The following is a 26,210-nucleotide window of genomic DNA, read 5'->3' as shown; positions in this document are numbered from 1 at the left end:
ATTTCTTACCAGCTCTTCTTAGACCTATATGGTGAGTTAGGGATACGGAAGATGACCTTTGCTTCGGCATTGTCAGTAGATTTGAACTTAAAGGTCCATTTAGATAGGATCCTTGACTAAAAGGGAAAGATTACAAATTAAGAATGTTAAAGCCATGGGAAATTTCCTCTTTTTTTAATTCATGGTCTTCAGTTCAACTAGGAAATACCTGCTTATACAGAATTTAGACATCTATCTAGTTACTTAAAGGCCTAAAGCAGGAGCCAGCAAACGTTTTCTATAAAGGACCAAGTAGTAAATAAATACTTTTAGCTTCACAGGCCACAAGGTCTCCACTGCAACTACTTAACTCTGCCATTGTAGCATAAAAGCAGCCACAGATAATAATAAATACAACTGTGTTTCAATATAATTTAATTTGCAAAAACAGCTATGGACCACATTAGGTCCACAGGCTGTAGTTTGCTGAACCCTGGTATAAAGCAGGTTATCAATATCATCTGGAGGACTTCTTAGAACACAGACTGCTAGTTCTACCTCCAGGGTTTCTGATTCAGTAGGTCTGGCGTAGGGCCAGTAATCTGCATTTCTAATAAGTTCACAGATGATGCTGACATTGCTGGGTCCAGGGACCTCACTAAGAATCACTGGCTAACATATACAGTTTTCACTCTCTTCTGTTCCCTCTCTTCACAGGTATCGATTACCCCCTAACTCACTCATTTCCTATAACTGAAATATTTACTATAGGTTTTAGGGCTCTTATAAAGAAATTAAATGTAGGTTGGCAATCACACAGTACAGCCATGCGATGTATAAAATGCAACTTAAAATAAAATATATTTGAAAGCTTCCCAGTGCCAAGCGTGTAGCAAGGACACCATAAATTTTACCTTCTTTTTCTTCAATAGTCACCGTTTTCTTTTGTCAGTAAACTCCTGATGAGGGCACGTGGACACAGGCTCCAGGGCAGATCTAGATTCTCTCCTTCTCACTCGGTACTTTTCAGTACAGCTCAAGTTCTCAATAAGCTCTTCCCCAACTGCTTCATCTTTCCTGCACCTCCCTACCCATTACTGCAGGAAGGCCTATTTCTTCTGTGACTTGAAGGTTTTGGTTCATGTCTCCATTACAAATTCATCCACAATGTATTATAATTTCACTGCTTACAGATTCTTTTCCCTCATTAATTTGTGATTCTTTTTAGGGACTATAAAGACATATCTCTGCATTGACAGTGGAGATAGCACAGTGCCTGATAAACGTGTTCAACAGTTATTTGTGGAATAAATGAATGCTCTTTTCTTTAGGTTCCTAGTCTCAATTTTTTAGAGAACAGGTCACTTTTGCTCCCCAACTCTGAGTGGATGGACTCTTTTTCTTTTACCAACTCCTGCCTTGAGCCTCTCCTTGGACCTTTTTCTAAAATCTAGTTTCTTCTATATCCCCAAGGGAGAAAAAAAATTCTGTACTATAGAAACAGAAGGCATGTAAAATCAGTTAGAACCATTTCACTAAAACTTCCTTGTTGACATTAACAAAAATTATAACAAAAGCACTATTTTGAGTATTATGTACCATTCATTGTTTTATGTCATTTACATACTTTATCTTTTCTAGTCTCCTATATGACAGACAAGGAAACTGAGGCTTGAAGAGGCTAAGTAATGTCCCCCAATTCATACAGCTAAAATTCACAGTGGCAGAACTAAAATTCAATCTCCAATTTCTTTGACTCTAAATGGAGAAAGCATTTACTCTCTACCTATTTTTAAAAAACGTTTATTTTGAGAGAAAAAGAGAGAGCACGCGTGCAAGCCAGGGAGAGGCAGAGAGAGAGGGAGACAAAGAATCTGAAGAAGGCTCCATATCCTTAGTGCAGAGCCCAGCATGGGGCTTGAACTCACGAACCATGAGATCATGACCGGAGCTGGAACCAAGAGTCTGACACTCAACTGACTGAGCCATCAGGTGACCCTCTACCTGTATTTTTAAAAGGTCTTCCCAGGGGCGCCTGGGTGGCTCAGTCGGTTGAGCATCTGACTTCGGCTCAGGTCATGATCTCATGGTTCATGAGTTTGAGCCCCGCACTGGGCTCTGTGCTGACAGCTCAGAGCCTGGAGCCTGCTTCGGATTCTGTGTGTCCTTCTCTCTCTCTGCCCCTCCCCCGCTCATGCTCTGTCTCTCAAAAATAAATATATGTTAAAAAAAATTTTTTTTTCATTAAAAGGTCTTCCCACACCTTCCACAAAATAATTCTCATTCTATCTTGGTGTGTTTCTCCATCTGTAAAATTAGAGTTTTAGAAGTAAGGAGTTTTAAATTAACATCCAGCTGTTGGAGTCTATCATATTTTATTCTCAAGTCAGTAGTAATGATGATTTGTTGATGATGTCACAAAAAGAGACAATATTCAAATAATACCACCCAATAAACTCATGTCCCTGCTAATGCTCATTCTTTGTATTTGAGTACTCCTTGCTTATGCGTGGAGTTGGGGAGATTGAGAAAGGGCAGTAACAGTACCGCTCAGGGCAATATTCAACCAAAAATTTGTGTGCTCTACTGAAATTTACTTTCTGGTTAATATTCAAAACAAAGATAGGACTTTTTCCTTTTAAAAACAGACCCACTGCACTGTTCCATAGTTTTCTTTCTACCTTGATCCAGGGCCTTCTAATAATTGAAGTATACCATACGTTCAGTTAGCTGTTCAGAATTCAGAGGTACAGGTCAAATTACAAGTTTTCACCTACTTCCAGAATTGTCTCATTAATTCCTAGCCTCAAACCAGATAAATATACACTCCAATGAGATTACATAAAACAATCCTGAAGAAAACAGGGGACAAGAAGGATAGGAGTCCCAAAGATTATCAATAGTTGGTAGGAGGATGATTAAAGTCAGACTTAGGAATCATTACAAAAGAATGCCAAAAGTTATGGTCACAGAGTTAAGTGATATGTTAAGAACTGATTTTTAGATAACCCATGCCAATTACCTTGGTAAGATTTATATCAGTGTGTGTGTGTGTGTGTGAGAGAGAGAGAGTGAGAGAGAGAGAGAGAGAAGCAGCAACTATATAAACTTGTTGGCTGTATGATGTCTATATTTGGAGCTATTCTCTTAAGAAACTGAGTGAGGGGAGACCATTAGCCCTCTTGAATCTCTGTAGTTCAAATAGGGTCCAGGCACTGGTATAAATCTCTAATAAATTATGAGACACAGAATTGAGAAGCTGGTTCCCTAGTACATTATTTAGGAAATATAGTTCCTAACAAGTTATTAGATTTAATTACAGAGAAGTTATGGAGACAAATGATGAATAGGGGACTAGGTTAAAGGCAAATCTCTTTAGTGTAGAGTAACTATAGTTGATAGTCCATGCAGTTTTGGGACATGACTTGCCTATTTTTCCCCAGGGAAAGTCTGTTGAAAGAAAGTGAGCTGTGGGGCACCTGGGTGGCTCAGTCTGTTAAGCGTTTGACTCTTGATTTTGGCTCAGGTCATGATCTCACAGTTTGTGAGATCGAGTCCCACGTTGGGCTCTGCACTGACAGTGTGGAGCCTGCTTGGGGTCTTCTCTCTCCCTCTCTGTCTGCCCCTCCTCTGTTCATACGTGCTCAAATAGAAATAAACTTAAAAAAAATTTTTTTAAAAAGGAAGGGAGCTGTGAGGTCTGAATATGTGTTCTGTTTGTCCACAGGGAGGGCTGGGTCCTAGCAGTCAGTCCAAAGATACAAGTTTAGCCATTTTTTAACCATAGCTACTAATACTGGAACTCAGAGATGCATAATCCAATTGTCAGCTAACCCACACTTCCTGGAACTTCCTGACCAGCGAACCTTCATCCTAGGTCTGAAACTTAAGCAGAAGTCACCATCAACCATCACAATATAATACGAACACCTTACTCCTGCAAGATGCTTGTTAGGCAGCTGTTTATCTTCAAGATCCATTTTACTGCAATCCCAAACTCATCACAGTAATCAAGCAGGCCTCAGAAAAGCAGTAATGACTAACACATGGTTGAAAGTGAAAGTGCCATGAAAGGCAAAGAAAAGGTGTTAAGGAGATTCAGAGGTGAAACAGATTGCTTCTCCTTGGAAACTGAGAGAGGAGGGTATCGGGGTGTTATTCTTAAGAGGTCACATCTGAGCCCAATCTTGAACGCTGTAGAAGCATGAGGCCGAGAAGACCTGTTCAAGGTAGAGAGAACAACTGCAGGAGTGAGGTGGGGCGGGGGGGGGGGGGGGGGGGGGGAGTGGGCAGCATAGAAGCGGAGGAACAGAGAGAATAGCGAATAGTTAAGCTTGACTGGAATTTCAGATAAATAGAGAAAGACGGACATATTTTGGTTTTGTAAAACAATGGCCCTCTTAATTAAAATCTGGAGTCCTTTAACAGGTGAACTTTAAGAGGTGAAGTCTTGAGGGCAGGTAATGCAGTGGCTGTTCAAACATGACTAGCCCTTCTTCCTGGTGGTTTTCTTCCCTTGGATTCTGTTTATCACAGCTACTGTACAGTTTATAACACTTCACTTTTTTCTCCAGACAAAGCATGAAGAAAAGCAAAATTAAATCCTATATTACTCTGCACTCAAACAAGGTGGGGCTGCAAACTGTAATTCAACTCAATTTTCAAATGTGTTAGACAAAAAACGAAATTATCAGGAAAGTTCAAGGAAGAGTCTAACAGGAGTCACATGCCTGTTGTTTTCACCTAGAGAGCTTTCCAAGTCACTCTTCTGGTCATGTTTTTTGCAAGACTGCTCCTATCTTTCACATTGTTTCATTTTTGCAAGGGTGCAGCTTTGTCATGAGGGAATAACAAGGTTTCAAATCCCAGGCTAGGAAGTTGGGCACTATTCTACAGGCATCTGTTAAGGGTCAAAAAACTTAATGATCAGAAAAACTGTATAATCAAGGTTTCATTTAAGGAAGAATTGTCGTGGAAGGGTAGGAGATGGACCAGGCAGTGAAGGATATTAGAAATGGAAAGGTCAATTAAGAGGAAAATTCAGGAGCGCCTGGAGGGCTCAGTTGGTTAAGCCACTGACTTCGGCTCAGGTCATGATCCTGCAGTTTGTGAGTTCGAGCCCCGCGTCGGGCTCTGTGCTGACAGCTCAGAGCCTGGAGCCTGCTTCGGATTCTGTGTCTCCCTCTATACCCCTCCCCTGCTCACACTGTGTCTGTCTCTCAATGATAAATAAATTGTTTACAAAACAAGAGAGGATAATTCAATAGCCCATGTAAGGAGATATAAAGCATGAAACAGTATAAAGTGATAAAGGAGAAGAGGGAACAGAAAGGAAAAGAGACGCAGAGACAGACCTGACAACAGGTATCTACAGGACAAGGTAAGAGGATGCAAACACCAAGTTTTCTAGCTAAATCCATTTTCTAAAGCAACCACTAAGTGAGAGGGTAGCAGTATTGTGTCAGGAAATGAGGGCAGAAAAACAGTAACATGAAAACGTTACTGGAGAGGTGAGAAATTTGGTTGTGGTCACAGCTTTAGGGAACGAGAGGTTCAATACTGGAATCATGTTGAAAGCATAGTCAGAGTCATTTACAATCACAGTCAGAGAAGCTAGCATCAAAATCCAAAGCTGTGTTCAAATCAAGATTCAAAAATGTAGGACATGTGGGGTGCGCCTGGGTGGCTCAGTAGGTTAAGCGTCTGACTCTTGATTTCGGTTCAAGTCATGATCTCACAGTTTGTGAGATGGGGCCCTGCACTGGGCTCTGTGCTGATAGCACAGAGCCTGCTTAAGATTCTCTCCCTCCCTCTCTGCACCTTCCCGACTTGCTCTCTCTCTCTCTCTCTCTCTCTCAAAATAAATAAATAAACTTTAAAAAAATCTTTAAATTTAGAAAAAAAATGTAGGATATGTGACCTCAGTTCTAGAGTATTCCAACAAAGTCAGAATGAATGCCTTGTGATTCCGGATTCACATATCTATTCGGTTTGAGCTACTAAAGCCTAAAGGTTCCTGAACAAAAAATTACCATACATGAAAGATTGATAGCTATGCTATCTAATATGATTGCCATACATATTACCACCAATTACTTTATTCTCCAAGTTTCTAAATCTTTCATGAGGCACATGGCTTTGTTTTAATGAGAGTTAAGTAATTACATTGAATCTGCGTACATTTACCTCTTTTATGAACATTTCTCAGAGTTAATTTTCTTTGGACCATGTTTCTATTTTAATATCAATCATCTTAAGTCAGCAGGATAAAAGTGACTTTAACTCACTGTATCACATTTAATTGCAAATGTACTGCTATTACATCAGTGTGATTTTGAAGGATTAAAAAGCAATCATTTTCATCATTCTGTTTCAAGCCAAACAATATTCTCAAGATGATGTTCCCTGTGGTTAAGAAATATGTTGTATTTTCAGTTCCCAATATCACTGACTTCCCCATATCCTGCTTCCATTAAAAAACAATAATGACAACAACGACAACAACAACAAAAATAAGACCATTATGTTTAGGTTCTGGGCAAGTGTTGAACCAAAGCTCATTTTCCTTTACCATACTCTAATTCAACCCATTCCTGTTTCATGTATCATTTCATTCAATTTTTCCTTTATAAGAAAAGGAGCTCATTTACTTGAATACATTATAGAAAATTCAAATTAATAAATCCTGCAAGAATCTGGAAAATTACAATTATCTGATCACATTTCCTATATAAACGTTAACACCACTTTTAACTGATAAATCGGTATGATCCAATCCTGCCATCTACTGTTTCAAATGTGTAACTCTACAGCTCAAGCGAAACAAAGTGCTCAATACTAACAGTGGTTTAGCAGAAACTTTACACTAATTCCAATTTTTTTTTTTTAATGTTTATTTACTTTTGAGAGAGAGAGAGAGACAGAGACAGAGACAGAGCGGCAGAGAGAGAAGGAGACACAGAATCAAAACAGCTCCAGGTTCTGAGCTGTCAGCACAGAGCCCGATGCGGGGCTCGAACTCACGGACCATGAGATCATGACCTGAGCCGAAGTCAGCCGCGTAACCGACGGAGCCACCCAGGCGCCCCTAATTCCAATTTTGTTAACACAGTTAGATCACTGACTACATAGAACTTCATAACTCACACATGAGATCACTATGTCTCCTGGCTTTTAAAAGACAAAGTATTGACTCCTTTGTTATGAGGGTAGATGGGTATGTTTACATTCAGAAAATTTCAGCTCCTGCATTTTCCCACCTTCCTTGAGCTACGGTTACTGATGCCCTTCATGTGTAGGATTAGCGCCGTTTAGTTCCAAGTAAATCCTCAAGTGAGTACAGAATATATTAGTAGTCTTAGTCCTCCAGCAGGAGCAAGAGTTTTGCTACCTTGTATCTAACATCGGAGATGAGCCCTGGAAATGTGCTCTTCCTTTAACAAGTCAGTAGCTCTGTTGACCTTCCTTTGGATACCATGCACTGGACCTGTGTGATTGCCCCTACAACGGTCACAGATACCGATTTAAATGAAACCTTTCCCGCTTCTGGTCCTAAACTGACCCTAGTCTCCTTAAACTGCCTCCCTGATTCATGTTCTTAAGGCCCCAGCATGCCTTGTACCCAACGTACTTAACTTTTCAGAGAAGACACATTAGCTTCTTTTTAAGAATCAGTTTCGCTATTATGCCTTATTACTACCCATGCTGTCCTACATCTAAAATACTTCAACTGTTCCTTTCTGCTTTAGTTATTTCAAACTTCATTCAACAGAAACAAAGTGGGTGTATTTGACTCAAATTTCTTTAAAAGACTGGGGATTGTACCTTGAAATGCCAAACTCTTGGTGTGGCCTTTTGCCATTACTGCGTTCCCACCGGGATGACGACTGTTCAATAGGTGGCAGACCAGAAGTTCCAGGGCTCCTCCTCAGCTGGGGAGTTGGTAAGCTATTCCTACTGTGTAGTCCCTGTGGAATAATTTAACGATGATTAAAACCGTCACCCTTAGATATGCTGTGTATGTATTTTTAAAGATGACATGTAAAAATACCAATACAAAGTAGATTTTTAGTATGTACAGGAGACACAGGACATTTTATCTTGAAGATATGTCAGATTTATTCCAAATTTTACATTCTATACTATTGTTCTATTTAGTGTTCCTCCCATTAAACAATGGTTTCTGAACTCCCTACAATTTTACTAGATCTTTATTCTTTTGTACATTTTACTCCTAGTTTCATGAGAAATAAATACTTGACAATTTAAAAAGGAGGTATGAAAGATTTACCCTGAAAAACAATTTCAGAGGACAAGCTTAGGATGGGGCACCATAAGCCCTAGATCCTAAACCCTTTATATTTTCAATACAATGCTGAAGTATATAGGGTTAACCTGGAGAAACTGAAAGATTCAGAACTACCTTTTCAATTAGCAATTAAATTCAGAACACCATTAGCATTAATAGTTTACCTTAGTTTTTGAAAATATTCTAAATTGATCTAAATGTTCAATTAGCCAAAGTATTCTATTTTTTACCACTGTAAATAGGTGTTTTATTGGGATTTACATAAAACAGGTTTTGCTTCTTCTGAATTTCCCCCATCAGCAGATACTGAAACCATCTCAGAGAGATAAATATCTCTTATATTTAAGTTTTCCCAAGGATGTTGACTTTGTAAAGGTTCATAGTTACTTAGACTCAGAGTGAAAAAGTTCTTTGTGTTACAATCCTTTCTGGCTATAACTTAGGTCCATATAGTCTTTTTTAGTTCTTAACACACATATATAAGACATTTATATTAAATTATCTTTTATAATTCCTTTTTCCTTACTAATTATTTTTCTATAAATGCTGTTGTTCTTTTCTGGAGTATCAGGTTTTTCTATTCTTTTTCAAAAGCAGAGACCAATTAGATATGAAATTCAAGTAAGAAGTTTAAAGAACACAAAGAAATATGGTTTACTTCCTGGTTCTTACAGGACTTACTCCTATCAGTAGATTCCAGTACCAAAAATAAGCCTGATTAACTAAAATGTTCAGGAAATGAGGCATTTAGGCATCCTGTTTAATTAATATTATTGTTTCAAATGTTTCTAAAATGTACTAGTACACTTTTTTTTTCACACAGTAAGCACAGTAACAAATATAATATTGATATCAATAAGATTTTTCTGATTAAGATTTTTAAGAATCACTATTTTAAAAAATTGCTCTCTGTTAACTATACTTCAATAAAAAAAAGAAAAAAGTTACTATTCTAAACATCAAATGTCAATGGAAAATATAAAGGAATAGCAACATATCAAGTGAAGACTAACTCAAGAATACATAGAGTTGGGGCGCCCGGGTGGCGCAGTCGGTTAAGCGTCCGACTTCAGCCAGGTCACGATCTCACGGTCCGTGAGTTCGAGCCCCGCGTCAGGCTCTGGGCTGATGGCTTGGAGCCTGGAGCCTGTTTCCGATTCTGTGTCTCCCTCTCTCTCTGCCCCTCCCCCGTTCATGCTCTGTCTCTCTCTGTCCCAAAAATAAATAAACGTTGAAAAAACAAACAAACAAACAAAAAAAAAAACAGGGTCATTTGTAGTACCTTTAAAAAAAAAAAAAAAGAATACATAGAGTTATTTTATTGAATTTATTATTATCACTTTTTGAGGCTTGTCATTAACCTGTTCCTCATAAGTAGAGTGCTAAAAAGAATGTCATGTAACTATGTACCATTGTTAATTGGATTCCGACGAAGGCAGGTATTTTTTAAAAATAAAAGCATCACATAAGCAAAACAAAATAAAAGCATCACATAGCCACCTGTGATCTGGATTTGCAATCAGTAATTATCAAACTTTTGCCCTAATTGGGCTTCCTTAACTTTTCAACACTTCTACACCCTAATGCTGGGAACACAGTGAAATTAATTATCAAAATCCTTCCAAAACCATATTTAACTTTTTCTAAGCTCCATATACACTATTACAGTGAAAATTTAACTGCTTTGAATTTTATCTTCTCTTCATTAGTTTACCTGTAGAATAAAGTAGTTAATCTAGAACAATCTCTAAAATGTTTTTATTTCTAAAGTTTATGATGTTAGCTATCAACAAAGTCATTGAAAGCATTCTAAACAAGCATAACGTATACCTTAGAATAGTACTTATTATTTCCTAAAGAAAATCGTATTTTGAAGCATTGATATTTAAAGAAAAATTCATCCAATATCTAATGCTGGAAAAATCAATGTCTATTGGGTTATAGCAATCTCTAGTGGGTAAAGGGTGGGGGGGGAAACAGACCCAAAAAAATGTGAAAAGTCAATTTAAAATAATGTTATGTAATTCATAGAAATGAATATTATAATGATCAATTCTTTGGGGTTCAACAAGAACAATTTCGGGATCCTAAATAATACAATAAATTAATGACATGATTTGACTACTAGTTTGTTATATAAGCCTGGAATTAAATTTGTGTGGGTTTTTTTTTTTTCTGCTTTTTAAGAAACAATAATGACAATGATAAATAGTTGTAACCAAAAAAGTCATAACTGCTGATTAGAATAATTTAGAATAAAAGCTGAATATTCATTTAGAAATATTTGAGATTTATAACTACCTCTAAAGTCCCAAACAGCTCAATATACTGTATAAAAAAGCTGATCCTTGAAAAAGAAATTGTGTTTTATCTATGCTACAAAGGAGCAGTTTTAATTTGAAAACATCATTAAATGTGGTAAGTATAGGGCTGGCTGATTACTGTATCTTGACCTTGTGAAGTTTTCGATCTCCTTTCTCAGCTGGGTCCTCTACTTCCGAGCAGGGGTAAAATCCAGGAAATGGTGTGAGGGGATTAATCCTTGGCCTACAGGAACCTGAGAAAGCACCCATCAAGGAACTGATACTCCGCAGGGAAGAAATGACTTGTGGGGGAAGGGTTGGATCAATCAGAAGGTCTGACACCATATTGCGAGCCTCATTTAGCACTGAAAGATCAACTCCACTTCCACCTCCAGAATTCTAGAAAAGAAAAAAAAAGGGAAAATTATATATTTGTTACAGAAAAACCTTAACGTTTAAGAAAAACTCTGTTTTAAGTCAATATACACATACGATATACAGCAGTTCTTCCGCTTACCTTACTCCCTCAGAAGACAGTCCAGCATAGTGACTAGGCCTTGTTGCAAAGACATTGGAGTTTGAAATCTACACTTTAATCCTACTTGTATGATTTTAGGCAAGTTATTCAATATCTGAATTTTTTACTTTCTTTACCATAAAATGGAGATAGTAACATCTACCTAAGGTGAACGTGAGAATTAAGACTGATAATACATGCAAAGCACATAAGGCAGAGTACAGGGCACATATTTAAAGTACAATATGGGAATGCAAGCTGGTGCAGCCACTCTGGAAAACAGTATGAAGGTTCCTCGAAAAACTAAAAATAGAACTGCCCTATGACCCAGCAATTGCACTACTAGGCATTTATCCAAGGGATACAAGTATGCTGTTTCAAAGGGACACATGCACCCCCATGTTTATAGCAGCACTATCAACAATAGCCAAAGTATGGAAAGAGCCCAAATGTCCATCGATGGATGAATGGATAAAGAAGATGTGGTATATATATACAATGGAGTAGTACTTGGCAATCAAAAAGAATGAAATCCTGCCATTTGCAACTACGTGGATGGAACTGGAGGGTATTATGCTAAGTGAAATTAGTCAGAAGAAGACAAAAATCATATGAATTCACTCATGTGAGGACTTTAAGAGACAAAACAGAAGAACATAAGGGAAGGGAAATGGAAATAATATAAGAACAGGGAGGGGGACAAAACAGAAGAGACTCATAAATATGGAGAACAAACTGAGGGTTACTGGAGGGGTTGTGAGAGAGGGGATGGGCTAATGGGAAGGGGCACTAAGGAATCTACTCCTGAAATCATTGTTGCACTATATGCTAACTAATTTGTATGTAAATTTTAAAAAATAAAAAATAAAATTAAAAACAACAACAACAAAAAACCACAGTACAAATAATGGAGCAAGGGCTTTGTACTGTATACAGTTAGACTCTTATCCTTGAGGCAAGTTGATAGGTTTTTCATTTTGGGATTTTTTATTTTAAGATTCTCTTATTCTTTATTGGGTGACATTATGAATTAAGAACTAATTTGTAATGCAACTGTTACATGCAGGCTATTCAGTAAGTGCTGGTCTCCCAATAAATATTAGACTTTTCTTATTCTCCCCCTAAAGAATAAATAAATAAAGTGCAATAAGTAACAGTATAACCACTAATGTTACAGAAAATAAGACAAAAATACAGGAAAAACAGTGTCAGGGGTCAAAGAAGATAGTGATGATTTTGAACTGAATGGTTATCAAAAACTTCATGGAGGAGGTAACATCAGAGTTGGCCTTAAAAAATAGATAGGGATGATATTTTTAAAATTTAGAATAAATATTTCATTGATATATACATATGGTATGATTTTTACTTTTTGAAAATACACATATATGGTGTTCAACTCAATTACCCATAGAAATGAGTGCACTGATAGAACAGTGACTTGTTATATCTTGTTCTTGTTATATCTTGGTGTTCTTGTTATATCTTGAACTTACATTTGAGTGTGTCTGCAATTCATAATTATTGAACGCATTTAATGAGTTCACCAAGAAATGATTTACTAGGCATCCTCAATACATTTTGGAACTAAGAAATGTTATGAAAGTTAGAACAATAATTAAGTAAGATCTTTGCTCTTTGTGGAATTTTTTTTCCTTGTGAAGTATATTTTGTCTTCGTTTTTATTTGAAAACATTTCTATTCTTAGGGTACAGTCCAGCTATTTCTAGTATTTATAAATAAATATTTCCCTATACATGTCAAAACAGATAATTAAACATACTTTTAACAAATAGCTTCCCATAAATTTGAATTGCTGAACCAAAGTAAATGAACATGTTAAAATTTGGTCATTACTTCACATATGTTGGTTAAATCTATAAACTGCCCTCACATATGTTGGTTAAATCTATACTTCCACAAATTGTATATAACCGCATCTATTTTCCCACACCCAAATGGGAAATCTGATGATATCGGAGTTGGATGTTCCTGGTACAGATCATGTGTCATTTCTCTCCAGTTGCTTCCAAGTTCCTTTGTCTTTAGTTTTCAAACATTTCATTATGACACGGCTTGCAATAAAATTACTGGGGGGGGGGGGGGGGGTTCACATTTGGGAGTCACTCAGCTTCTCCAACTTGTAGGATTACGTTTTCTGCAAAATTTGGGGAAGTTTTCAGCCATTATTTTTTTCAAATAATCTTTTAAATTCTCTCTCTCCCTCCCTCCCTTCTGTTTCTCTCTTTCTCTCTCCCTCTCTCCCTCTCTCCCCTTCTTCCTCCCTCCCTCCTCACACTCAGACATGAATTTCGGATCTTTTATTATCCCTTAGGTCACGAAGGCTCTATTCATTTTGTTTCCATCTATTTTTTCTATGTTGTTCAAACTGGATAAATTCTATTGTTCTATCCTCCAGTTCACAGATTCTCTCCTCCGCCATCTCCACTCTGTTACTGAGCCCATTCAGCAAGTTTTGAATTTCCATTAACAGTTTTTTCAGTTCCATAATTTCCATTTCTTTCTTTTTTTATAACTTCTACAGGCCTACCTTGGAGATGCTGCAGGTTTGGCTCCAGACTGCAACAGAGCTAATATCACAATAAAGTGAGTCAAATGAATTTTTCAGTTTCCTAGTGCATATAAATGTTTACAATGTACTGTAGTCTATTGTGTGTGCAAAGGTATTATGTCTAAGAAAATGTACATACCTTAAAAAACTTTATTGCTAGAAGCACTTGGGTGGCCCAGCTGGTTAAGCTTCTGACTCTTGATTTCAACTCAGGTCATGATTTCACAAGTCATGAGTTCGAGCCCCACATTGGGCTCTGTGATGACAGGACGGAGCCTGCTTGAGACTGTCTCTCTCCCTCTCTCTGTCCATTCCCCACTCGTGCTCTTTCTCTAAATAAATAAACTTTAAAAATACTTAAAAATACTTTATTGCTAAAAAATGCTAACCATTATCTGAGTTTTCATCAAGTCACAATCTTTTTGCTGGTGGGGGGTCTTGGCTTTGATATTGATGGCTGCAGATTGATCAGGGTGGTAGCTGCTAAAGGTTGGAGTGGTTGTGGCAATTTCTTAAAATAAATGAAGTTTGCTGCATTCAACTGACTCTTCTTTTCACAAATGATTTCTCTGTAGCATGTGATACTGTGTGACAGCATTTTAAAAAATGTTTAATGTTTATTTATTTTGGGGGAGAGAGAGAGAGAGAGAGAGGGAAAAATAAGCAGGCTCCATGCTTTCAGCACAGAGCCTGATGTGGGGGCTCAGACTCACAAACCGTGAAATCATGACCTGAGCAAAAATCAAGAATTGGACACTTAACCAATTGAGCCACCCAGGCACCCCTGTGTGATAGCATTTTACCCACAGAACTCCTTTCAAACTTGGAGTCAACCCTCTCAAAACCTACTGTTGCTTTATCAAATTTATGTAATGTTCTAAATCCTTTATTGTCATTTCAACAGTCTTCACAATATCCTCACCAGGAGTAGATTCCACCTCAAGGAACCACTTTCTTTGCTCAGTCCTAGGAAGCAACTCCTCATCTGTTGAAGTTTTATCATGAGATCACAGCAATTGAGTCACATCTTCAGGCTCCACTTCTAATTTTATTTCTCTTGCTATTTCTACCACGTGTAGTTACTTTCTCCACTGAAGTCTTTTTTTAATTTTTAAAAAATATTTATTTTTGAGAGACAGAGCACAAGCAGGGTAGGGGCAGAGAGAGAGGGAGACGCAGAATCTGAAGCAGGCCCCAGGCTTTGAGCCATCAGCAGACAGCCTGATGCAGAACTCAAACTCATGAACCAGGAGATCATGACCTGAGCCAAAGTTGGACGCTTAACAGACTGAGCCACCCAGGCTCCCTCCACTGAAATCTTGAATCCCTCAGAGTCATCTATGTGGGTTGGAATCAACTTCTTCCAAATTCTGGTTAATGTTGGTATTTTGACCTCTTCCTATGAGTCATAAATGCTCTTAAGGGCATCGAGAATGGTGAATCCTTTCCAGAAGGTTTTCAATTTTCTTTGCCCAAATCCAACAGAAAAATCACTATCTATGGCAGCTGTAGCCTTACAAAATGTAGTTCTTAAATAATGAGACTTGAAAAGTCAAAAGTACTCCTTGCTCCATGGGCTACAGAATGGATGTTGTGTTAGCAGACAAGAAAAACATCAATATTGTCGCACATCTCCATCAGAGCTCTTGGGTGATCAGGTGCATTGTCAATGAGCAGTAATCTCTGAATCTTTTTTTTTTTTCCTGAGCAATCTGTTATAAAACTGGGCTTACGATGTTCGATAAACCATGCTGTACATATATGTGCTTTGCTGTTTACACAGCAGTGTCGGTTTAACATAATTTTTAAGGACCCTAAGATTTTCAGAATAGTAAATGACCACTGGCTTCAACATCAAGTCACCGTCTGCATTAGTCCCAATGAAAGAGTCCTTCAAAGGACTTGTCCTTTGAAGCTTTGAAGCTAGGCACTGACTTCTCCTCTCTGGCTGTGGAAATCCTAGGTGTCATCTTCTTCCAAAAGAAGACTGTTTCACCTACATTGAAAATCTGTTGTTTACTGTAAGCACCTTCAATAATTATCTTAGCTAGATCTTCTGGAAAACCGGCTGAAGCTTCTACGTCAGCACTCCCTTGAACTTTTATGTTATAGAGATGGCTTCCTTCCTTAAACCTCAGGAACCAACCTCTACTACTTTCAGACTTTTCTTCCACAGCTTCCTCACCTCTCAGCCTTCACAGAATTAAGGAGAGTTAGGGCCCTGCTCTGGATTAGGCTTTGGCTGAAGGGACTATTGCGGCTGATCTTCTATCCATACCACGAAAACTTCCTCCGTATCACAGCAGTAAGGCTGTTTCACTTTCTTATCATTCACGTATTCACTGAAGTAGCACTTTGAATTTCCTTCAAGAACTTTTCCTTTGCATTCACAGCTTGAATGGATGATGCAAGAGGCCTAGCTTTTGGCCCATCTCAGCTTTCGATATGCTTTCCTCGCTAAGCTTAATCACTTCTAGCTTTTGACTTAAAGTGAGAGATGTGTGGCACTTTCACTTGAACACTTAGAGGGCACTGCACGGTTATTAACTGACCTAATTTCAGTATTGTTGCATCTCAGGGAACAAGGAGGCCCAGGAGGAGAGAGATGGGGGAATGGATAGTCGGTGGAGCAGTCATGACACACACATTTACCAATTAAGCTCACCACCTTGCATGAGCATGATTCATGGCACCCCAGAACAATTACAATAGTAACACCAAAGATCACTGATCACAGATTACCATAAAAAGTATAATAATGAAAAAGTTTGAAATATTTTCACAATTACCAAAATGTGTTCGAAAAACATGAAGTGAACAAATGCTGTTGTTAAAATGGCAAAAATAAACTTGCCGATGCAGGATTGCTACAAACCTTCAGTTTGCAAAAAACACAGTATCTGCCAGGTGCAATAAAGTAAAACACAATAAAAGGAGGTGTGTCTGTACTTTTGTTGTTGTTGTTGTTGAGATTTTCTATTTTGTATTTGTAATTGCTTGTTAGAACATTTGTATGATGGCTGCTTTAAAATTTCTTGCCAGATAATTCCAAATCTGATTCAATGTGGTGTGAAGAATTGATGGTCTTTTCTCACTCAAGTTGTGGTTTTCCTGGTTCTTGGTATAACAAGCGATTTTTTTATTTTATCATCAACATTTTGGCTATTATCCTAGAAGACTGAGTCCTATTTAAATCTTTTGTATTAAGAGGCAGGCTCTTTGCTTCGATAAAGCACACAGGTCCTGGTCTGCTTCTTCAGGCTGTGGTTCTAATGACAATTAGTTTTCAGGGCACTCATAGTAAGTACTATTTCACACTGCATGACTTTTTTTCCGGTGCCACAAGGGTTTCCACGGGACCCTGCTAGTACCTCTGTTGGTGAGGATATGGGAGGAGGGAAGGAGGAATGTCCTCAGATTGAGCCACCTGGTACCTCCAGGTGGGGGAGGAGAGTCTCTAGGCCACAGAAACAAAGAGCACTTTCTGGGCTAGGCACATGCTGTGACAGTACCCCTTTTGCCAGACCCCCTGGCCACTCAGTCTCTCACTGGGTAAGGAGAATCTCATGCCCAGTAGGGAATGAGAGTACCTCCCTGGATCTCTTACTGTCAGTGGAGTTCTTGGTCACTTTTCCCTTGCTAGAGCAACCAGACTCACTTGGTATAGTTCGAGGGCTCTCATTTAATCTTAGGGAAGGAACGAGCCTACCTGCATCACATTCTGTTGCTGGGCTGGGGAGTCAGGACCTGCATCACCTTTTGCTGTTAGGCAGGGGTTTTAGGAAACTCGATCACTATTGTTTTCCTCCATTAGTAGGGTCCCTAACTAGTCTACCCTCCTCTTTCCATTTTTCAGAGTTCTCCTTTGGTTGCCCCTTGTTATTTCTGGAGTTTATAGGGGTGCCTGGGTGGCTCAGTCGGTTGAGCAGCCGACTTCGGCTCAGGTCATGATCTCGCGGTCCATGAGTTCGAGCCCCACGTCGGGCTCTGTGCTGACAGCTCAGAGCCTGGAGCCTGCTACGGATTCTGTGTCTCCCTCTCTCTCTGCTCCTCCCCTGTTCATGCTCTGTCTCTCTCTGTCTCAAAAAATAAATAAACATTAAAAAAAATATATTTCTGGAGTTTATAGTTATACTTAGTGGAGAGGAGAGGGGAGAATTAACCCTGAAGATACACACAGAGCACATAGAGTGATGTGCAGTACATACAGGTAAAGTACAATAAATATTACTATTAATATGGAAAAGTGAGGAGATAAAAATACAAACAGAGTGGCATCAGAGTTCAAAGAAGATACATAAAATTTTAATCTGAATGGTTAACAGAAACTTTATGGAAGGGGTAGCATTTGAGCTGAGATGTTAATTTGGTAGGATTTTATTTATAAAGATTAGGGGAAAATATTTTACGACAAAACTAAAAATGTATTTGGGGGAGTTCATTCTTCAAGAAAGAGCACAAATAAAGGTACAAAAGTGGTAAAATGGCAAAGTACAAGGAACATGAAATTTAAGTACAGGCTTCATTTTTTTTTTTTTTTTTTTTTTTTAAGAGCACTAGAACATAAGGTTGGAGGCATGTGGGGACCAAATTTTTGAGAACACCAGATTCCAGGCTCACAGATCTGAGCAGCAGAGAATCATGGATTTTGAGCAGGTTAAAGAGGAAGAACAAAGTGGGGAAAGAGAAAAGGAAGTAACAGAGGGCCCTGGAATATTAGAGAGGATGAAAAGACAGTTAACAACTGACAGAAATATGGGAAAACAGCATCCCAGGCCAGGAGACCAGCAAGTGTGAAGACCCGAAAGCACAGGCTGCCTAGCTTCTTTGAAGAATAACAAGAAGGCCAGAGTAACTGGTGCAGAGTGAATAAAGGAGAAATTAGTACAACATGAGGGCAGAGAAGTAAAAGGGAGTAAAATAAGGGATCATGTTGTGCAAGGTCATTTAAGTCCATGACAAGAACTTGAACTTTTTTCTGGGTAAGAACAGTATAGTAAGCAAGAGTGACAATTTTTTTTTTAACATTATTTATTATTGAGAGAGACAGACAGACAGACAGACAGAGCATGAGCAGGGGAGGGGCAGAGAGAGAGGGTGGGGAGGCAGGCAGACTTGGTGGCTTTATTTCACCTGCAAATGCTAAAATATTTACTCTCGGGGCGCCTGGGTGGCGCAGTCGGTTAAGCGTCCGACTTCAGCCAGGTCACGATCTCGTGGTCCGTGAGTTCGAGCCCCGCGTCGGGCTCTGGGCTGATGGCTCAGAGCCTGGAGCCTGTTTCCGATTCTGTGTCTCCCTCTCTCTCTGTCCCTCCCCCGTTCATGCTCTGTCTCTCTCTGTCCCAAAAATAAATAAACGTTGAAAAAAAAAAATTAAAATATTTACTCTCTGGTCCTTTATAAAAAACATTTTGCTAAGTCCTGTCTTATAATTTCAGAGATACTTAGTATTCATTATTACTGAAATTAATATAAGATTAGCTCACATTTTTATTCAATGCTACTATCTCCCAGGCACTTTATTATTATTATATTATTATTATTATCATCATCATCATCATCAACATCATCATCAGCCCTCTGAAAGAAGTGGTATATTTCCTAATTTATAGGTGAGAAAATAGGTTCAGAGTGACTTAAGAGGCTTGCCTTATTTTTCAAAAGAAGGCTGTATCAACCCAACTCTTCTGCCTAGAATAACTAGTCTAGAAAAGAAAATGGACTAAACTAGTACGTTTCAAAGCCTCAGAGCACAGCCAAGCAGCCAGGACTTGAAAGAATAAGACCTCAGAGTTAAAAAATTAAAATGAACCCCACTATTCTGTGCTACTTTTTCCCCTCAAGGAAACCGCTGTAGATTCATAACTGGCCAGGGCAGAGAGGAGAAGCAGCAGAGCAGTTAAGAGGCTAGGAAATAAAGTAGAGCTTTCTGTCATCTCAGGAGGCTAGCAGACTAAAACTGGAGTTCAGGGTTATCACGACAGGCAGAGCTTTAAAGGCTAAGCAAGCACTCTGAGAGAAGAAACAAAACCAAGCTTGAATTCAGAGCAGCTTTGCCCCTAAAGGCATTTGCCAATTTGCAAACAGTGGCCAAGAGATGGAGAAACCAAGCAAAATTTCTCAAAAAGATTTCTATTTTGAAAGTAAAACAAAGGGGCGCCTGGGTGGCTCAGTCAGTTGAGCGTCTGACTTCAGCTCAGGTCATGATCTCACAGTCCCTGAGTTCAAGCCTCACATTGGGCACTGTGCTGACAGCTCGGAGCCTGGAGCCTGCTTCGGATTCTGTGTCTCCGTCTCTCCCTCTCCCTCTCTCTCTCTTTGCCCTCTCCCACCACATTTGCTTTCCCCTCCTCAAAAATAAATAAACATTAAAAAAATTTTAATTAAAAAAAAAAGTAAAATAGAGCTTTCAGCAGTCTCAATGCTGGAGGGAACAACAGAAAGAGTTACTAGAAAACACATCAGTAACTAAGCTGTTATAAGAAAAGATAGGGGCGCCTGGGTGGCTCAGCCGGTTGAGCGTCCGACTTCAGCTCAGGTCATGATCTCACAGTTTGTGGGTTCAAGCCCCGCATCAAGCTCTGTGCTGACCGCTTGCTCAGAGCCTGGAGCTGCTTCAGATTCTGTGTCTCCTTCTCTCTCTGCCCCTCCCCCGCTCACACTTTGTCTCACTCTGTTTCTCAAAAATAAATAAATGTAAAGAAAATTAAAAAAAAAAGATAGAAAACCTGAATAGACCTAAAACTATTAAAGAAACTGAATCCATAGTTTAAAATTTGCTCATTAAAAAAAACTCCAAACTGAGATGGCTTCACCAGAACATTCTTTTAAACATTAAAGGAAGAAAGAATACCAATCTTACCAAACTTTTCTAGATAACAGAGACTGAATATACCACTTTATAAGGCTACTGTAACCTTTATACCAAAAACATGACAAGAACATTATGGAAAACAAGAATTGTGGGGCCAATTCTCTCTCATAAACGTGGATACAAAATTCTAAAACAAAATATTAATAGTATCCAGTGATACATATATACATTTTATATACATTTATACATTTTTTAAATATCTTTATCAAATTTGCTTTATTCTGGGAATATGGAGATGGTTCAACACAGACACAGAATTAAACAATATGATTCACCACATTAAAAGAGTAAATGGAAAAAAATCCAGGAATCATCTCAATAGATGCAGAAAAACCATCTGATAAAAATTCTACACCCATTCATGACTAAAAAGAGAAAAAATGTCCTTAGTAAATTAGGATTAGAATGGAACTTCCTTAATCTGATAAAGGGCATCTACAGAAAACATTAGTGATATTTTCATCAAAAGACATCATGATAAACCAGACTGGGAGAAGACATTTTTAAATACATACACTTTAACATACATACTATACATACCTATACATATATGTGTGTGTATATACACATATATACATATATACACACATATATACGTGTGTGTGTGTGTGTGTGTGTGTGTGTGTGTGTGTGTGTGTATTCATGTCTGAAATACACAAAAAATCCTACTGGTCACCAAGTAAAAGGTAAATAATCAGTATTAAAATAGGAAAAAACCTGACCAGAGAATATCTGGGTAGCCAATTAACATAAGATCCTCAACCTGATGAGTCATCAGTGAAATGCAATTATTAAAAGCACAATGATAATACTGCTTCACAGCTACCATAATGATTTAAAACAGACACTACCAAGTGTTGACAACGATGTGGAATAACTGGAACTATCAGAGGCTGATGGTTGGGTAAAATCTGATACAATCTCTTTGGAAAATTACTGAGTACTATCTACTGAAACTCAGCATATGCATGCATACTCGATGAGCTAGCAATCTACTCTAAGATATATACCCAACAAAAGACATCAAAAGTGTTCCAGCAGCATTACTTGCAATAGCCACGAAGGGGTTCAGGACAGGCCCTCCCAGAATGTGCCACTTTGGCATGTGGATTATTTTTAAGCTGAAGGCCCTTGAGATCCTGTGGCCCCATGAGAAGCTTTTGCCCCTCCCTTAACTAACAGAAGAATCTATATTGGCGGGGGGGGGGGGGGTCCCCAGAATAAGGGTTATTAGCAGAGATCATGTTTTTTAAGATTTTATTTTTAGGTAATCTTTACACCCAATGTGGGCTCAAACCTATACCCCAAGATCAAGAGTTACATGCTCTACCTGACTAAGCCAGCCAGAAGGCCCCAGCAGAGATCAATTTTATCTGGGGGAACCATCTGTACAGCAGGGCAAACATCTAATTACCAAACATATGCTCTACTTACCTCCCTGTGAATTATATTCCTTTCCTCTGAAGTTCCAGACCCATGCCCCCTTTCTCCTTAGTTGAGAATGACATATATACCTTATTTTGCCTGATTATTTTTGGAATTTCCATGTCTGTGTGGACTCCCTATACAGATGCCTATTAAATTTGATTTTCTCCTGTTCATCTATCTTATGCCAATTTGATTCTTAGCCCAGCTAGAAGGACCTTTGAGGAGGAATTCTTGCTTCCTGACAGCCAAAAATGAAAATTAAAAAGAAAAAGTCCATCTACTATAGGATGAAAAAATTGGAGTATATTCATTCAATGAACTACTAAATAGAATGAAAATGAATGAATTACTGCTATGTGCAATATTAGTCTCCTAAATATAATTTTGAAAGAAAGAAGCAAAAAATACATATCATTAATTCCACTCATATAAAATTCAAAGACAGAAAAACTAAGTTGTGATGACAAAAATCAACATTGATATAATGCTTGGGAGAAGTTGATGACCAGGAGGGGAACATAAGGGGGGACTTTGGGGGAGCTGAATTCTTCATCTGAAAGACAATCACATGTATATAATCACTTTGAGAGAATTCATCAAGTTGTACACTTACGACTTACACATTTTTATATATGAATGTTACACTAAAAATTTTTTTAGAGGATGAGAAAGAGGAAGAGGAAGAGAGGGAGGAAAGAGGGAGACAGGTATCTGATATCACATACCAGTCTGTATGACTACAAGCCCATGCTTTTAACCAGGACTGCTTATTTATCTTTAGATTTTACTAATAATTTAAATACTCTATTAATTGAAAACTGAGGATCTTGGTGGATATAACTGATGAGAAAGCCCTTGTGTAGGTCAAAGAACCAGCCCTTTTTAGGTCATAAGTGGCCTTCTTGATTTCATTTGACTGCAATAATTACATTTTTATTCACCAAAATCCAGAAAATATTTCATTCTTATGGGCTATTGTGGATATTCCATTCACATTTTAAAAATAAAACACATTCAAAGGAATATTCATTTTTTAAAAATTGGTATAGAGACAACTAACTAAATAAATCTAATTAATGGGTAATGTTTCTGTAAATACAAAGAACAGAGATTTGATATTTACTGATATTTATCGATTAGCATGAAAACCATCAGGTTTCAAAACAGTACATTAACCATAATATTATAATTTTTGTAGAATAGATACATAGATTTTAATACAATGGAAAAATGGGAAAAGATCTGTAAAGATATACATCAAAAGTTAACATAATTAACATAGTTATTGTTTGATGTTTAGAAATGGCTTTTCTTCTTTCTCTTATATATGTATTTTCAATTCTGTTATGAATAGATATTACTTAAGTGACCAAAAAAGTTTAAAAGTACATATTGGGGCACCTGGGTGGCTCAGTCAGTTGTGTCTGACTTCAGCTCAGGTCACAATCTCACAGTTTGTGAATTCGAGCCCCGCATCAGGCTCTCTGTCAGCATGGAGCCTACTTAAGATCCTCTACCCCCCTCCCTCTCTCTCACATTCTCTCTCAAAAATAGATAAACATTAAAAAAAATTTTTTAAAGAAAAAGAGTATATATTATAGGATTTTATTTGTATATATGAAGTTCATCAATAAGCAAAACTAACTACTCAAAGTCAAGATAGACATTATCTTTGGGGATATAGGAAATAACCCCTAATGGTGTATAAGTAAGGCTTCTGGAATGCTGGTAAAGTTCTACTTCTGGATGTTTGTCCTAGTCACATGGGATGTTTAGTTTGTGAAACTTCATCAAGCTATGCACTTTTCTTTTACATATACATATATGTTTTTTAAGTACACTTCATGCCCAGCACAGAGTCCAGCTCGGGGCTTGAACTCACGACACAACCCTAGATCAACACCTGAGCTAAGATGAAGGGTAGGATGCTTGACTGACCAGGACACCTAGGTACCCCAGGCTGTGTACTTTTCTGTATGTATAATTCAATTAGAAGTTTATCAAAAACTCTAAGTAGAGTGTTTTCATTTCCTTAACAAAATGCCACTTGTTTTTGCTTTTTCTCATATATGGCCTTAAATCTTTTTTTTTCCCTGCTGTCAATCAGTTGCCCACAATAAGAAAAAAAAATCTCATCCTTAATATGGAATTAGTAGTTTATTCTGAGCCCAGATTATATGAGTAACATTTAAAAAATAACTCTTGGGGCGCCTGGGTGGCTCAGTCAGTTGAGTGTCTGACTTTGGCTCAGGTCATGATCTCACGGTTCACAAGTTTGAGTCCTACATCAGGCTCTGTGCTGACAGCTCAGAGCCTGGAGTCTGCTTCGAATTCTGTGGCTCCTTCTCTCTCTGCCCTCCCCTGCTCATGCTCTCTCTCTCAAAAATAAACAAACATTAAAAATTTTAAAAACTTATATAAGTATGGTTTCTTCTTCTTCCTTACAATTAAAATGTATTAAAAAAACAAACAACTAATACCTAAATGAAAGTTCTGTTCATTTTAGTTCAGTTAAAGAAAATCTTATGAAAAAATTTTTTTAAATGTCAGAAGTTCCATTACAGGGGTGCCTGGGTGACTCAGTCAGTTAAGCATCCCACTTCGGTTCCAGTCATGATTTCACAGTTCATGAGTTCAAGCCCCACGTCATGCTCTATGCTGACAGCTCAGAGCCCAGAGCCTGCTTCAGATTCTGTGTCTCCCTCTCTGTCTGCCCCTGCCCTGCTCATGCTCTGTCTCTCTCTCCTTCAAAAATAAAAAAAATAAAAATAAATAAAAATAAAAAGTTTCGTTAAAGTACACCTAAAACTTTAACATTATGTGTCAACTATACTTCCAACTAAAAAAAGTTTCCGGAGCACCTGGGTGGCTCAGTTGGTTGAGAGTCCGACTTTGGCTTAGGTCATGATCTCGCTGTTCCTGAGTTTGAGCCCCGCATCGGGCTCTGTGCTGGCAGCTTAGAGTCTGGAGCCTGCTTCAGATTCTGTGTCTCCCTCTCTCTCTCTGTCCCTCCCCTGCTCATGCTCTGTATCTCTCTCTTCTCAAAAATAAATAAACATTATTAAAAAAGTTTCATTACAGATATTAGTTATTAGTGATATTATTTAAATTTACCTGATAATGAGGTTTATACCATTGCTTTAAGTCCCAGTCCCAAAGAATCATCTGGAAAAAAAAAAAAAATTTAGTTACAAACCAGAATCCAACAAACAAACATATGTAAAGACAAAATGGAACATCTTTAATTACAGATACCTAAAATAGCTTACAGCTTGGGAGGGGAATTGGGAAGGTAATAGTAAAAATTATCTCTAGGCAGAATATTCCATAAATTATGTACTCTGTGATTGAGAAATCAAAAGAATAAAGTCACTATAATAAGCCATATTAAATAACAAAATATCTATTACCACAAAAAGGAAAATACAAATCAAAATAACACCTATTTACTAAAAAATACAAGAAAAATGACAAATCATCAGAAACTCTCCCTGTCCCCACCGTCTTCAAAGGATCATCACTCACCATCCTAAACCAGTGTCAATGGGTGGTGCTATTTCCTTACTAATAAGGCACCTGTCAAAATCCATTTTCAAAGCTTATCCTTGGGGTTAGATTAAGTACCAATCGTAGCTGATTATAAAAAGCAACACTCAACCCTTTTGATATGCAGATAATTATGATGGTTTTCCTGTCTCTTTAAAGGCTGTCAGTGATAACTTCTTAGTCCCAGACTAATCTTTTCCTGTCCTTTTAATTCCCAGCAGACTTTTCTGGCTGCTTCCCCTTCCAATAGTCCCTATGCTCCAGGAGAAAAAAATTAGCTTTCATTTAGCAAGCTATAACTGCTACCTATAGTTAATCCTAAATTTCTTTTAAGATTTTTTAGTTAACAAATAGATCTCCTTTTGCCTAAATAGATTATAATTGCAATTTTCTACACAGTTTTGAACCCTAGTCTTGAATTTAAACCTAACTTGTAATACAATCACCTGATTTCCATATACTGAACTATTGTTTTTTTCAAGCCCCCAGTAGGGGGGCTCCAACTCACAACCCAGAGATCAAGAGTTACACACACTACCAACTGAGCCCGCCAGATGCCCCTATACTGAACTATTTGTATTGTTTTTTGTCATTAGGTCCTCTGTCTCCAGGTTGCAAAAGATCTTAAAAGTATTATCCACTCTATCATTGGTCCAATATTTTATCAGGAGTTGGCAGATTTT

At 38.0% G+C, this 26,210-nt stretch overlaps 1 protein-coding gene across 1 annotated transcript in view; it reads right to left on the bottom strand.

The window, feature by feature from the left end:
• Nucleotides 1-26,210, bottom strand: part of PDE3B (phosphodiesterase 3B) — a 175,175-nt gene that overhangs the window by 48,029 nt on the left and 100,936 nt on the right. The window contains exons 2-5 of the mRNA XM_045484612.1: nucleotides 25,096-25,146; nucleotides 10,741-10,989; nucleotides 7,804-7,946; nucleotides 10-116 (exon numbers count right to left, since the gene is read on the bottom strand). Of these exons, the coding sequence (XP_045340568.1) occupies nucleotides 10-116; nucleotides 7,804-7,946; nucleotides 10,741-10,989; nucleotides 25,096-25,146 (550 nt within the window). The remainder of the gene's footprint in view (nucleotides 1-9; nucleotides 117-7,803; nucleotides 7,947-10,740; nucleotides 10,990-25,095; nucleotides 25,147-26,210) is intronic.

The sequence above is a fragment of the Leopardus geoffroyi genome, chromosome D1 (assembly GCF_018350155.1).
Source record: "Leopardus geoffroyi isolate Oge1 chromosome D1, O.geoffroyi_Oge1_pat1.0, whole genome shotgun sequence".
In the NCBI taxonomy this organism is placed as follows: domain Eukaryota; kingdom Metazoa; phylum Chordata; class Mammalia; order Carnivora; family Felidae; genus Leopardus; species Leopardus geoffroyi.
The sequence above is the reverse complement of the archived record's forward strand: the minus strand, read 5'-3'. Positions and strand labels throughout refer to the sequence as shown.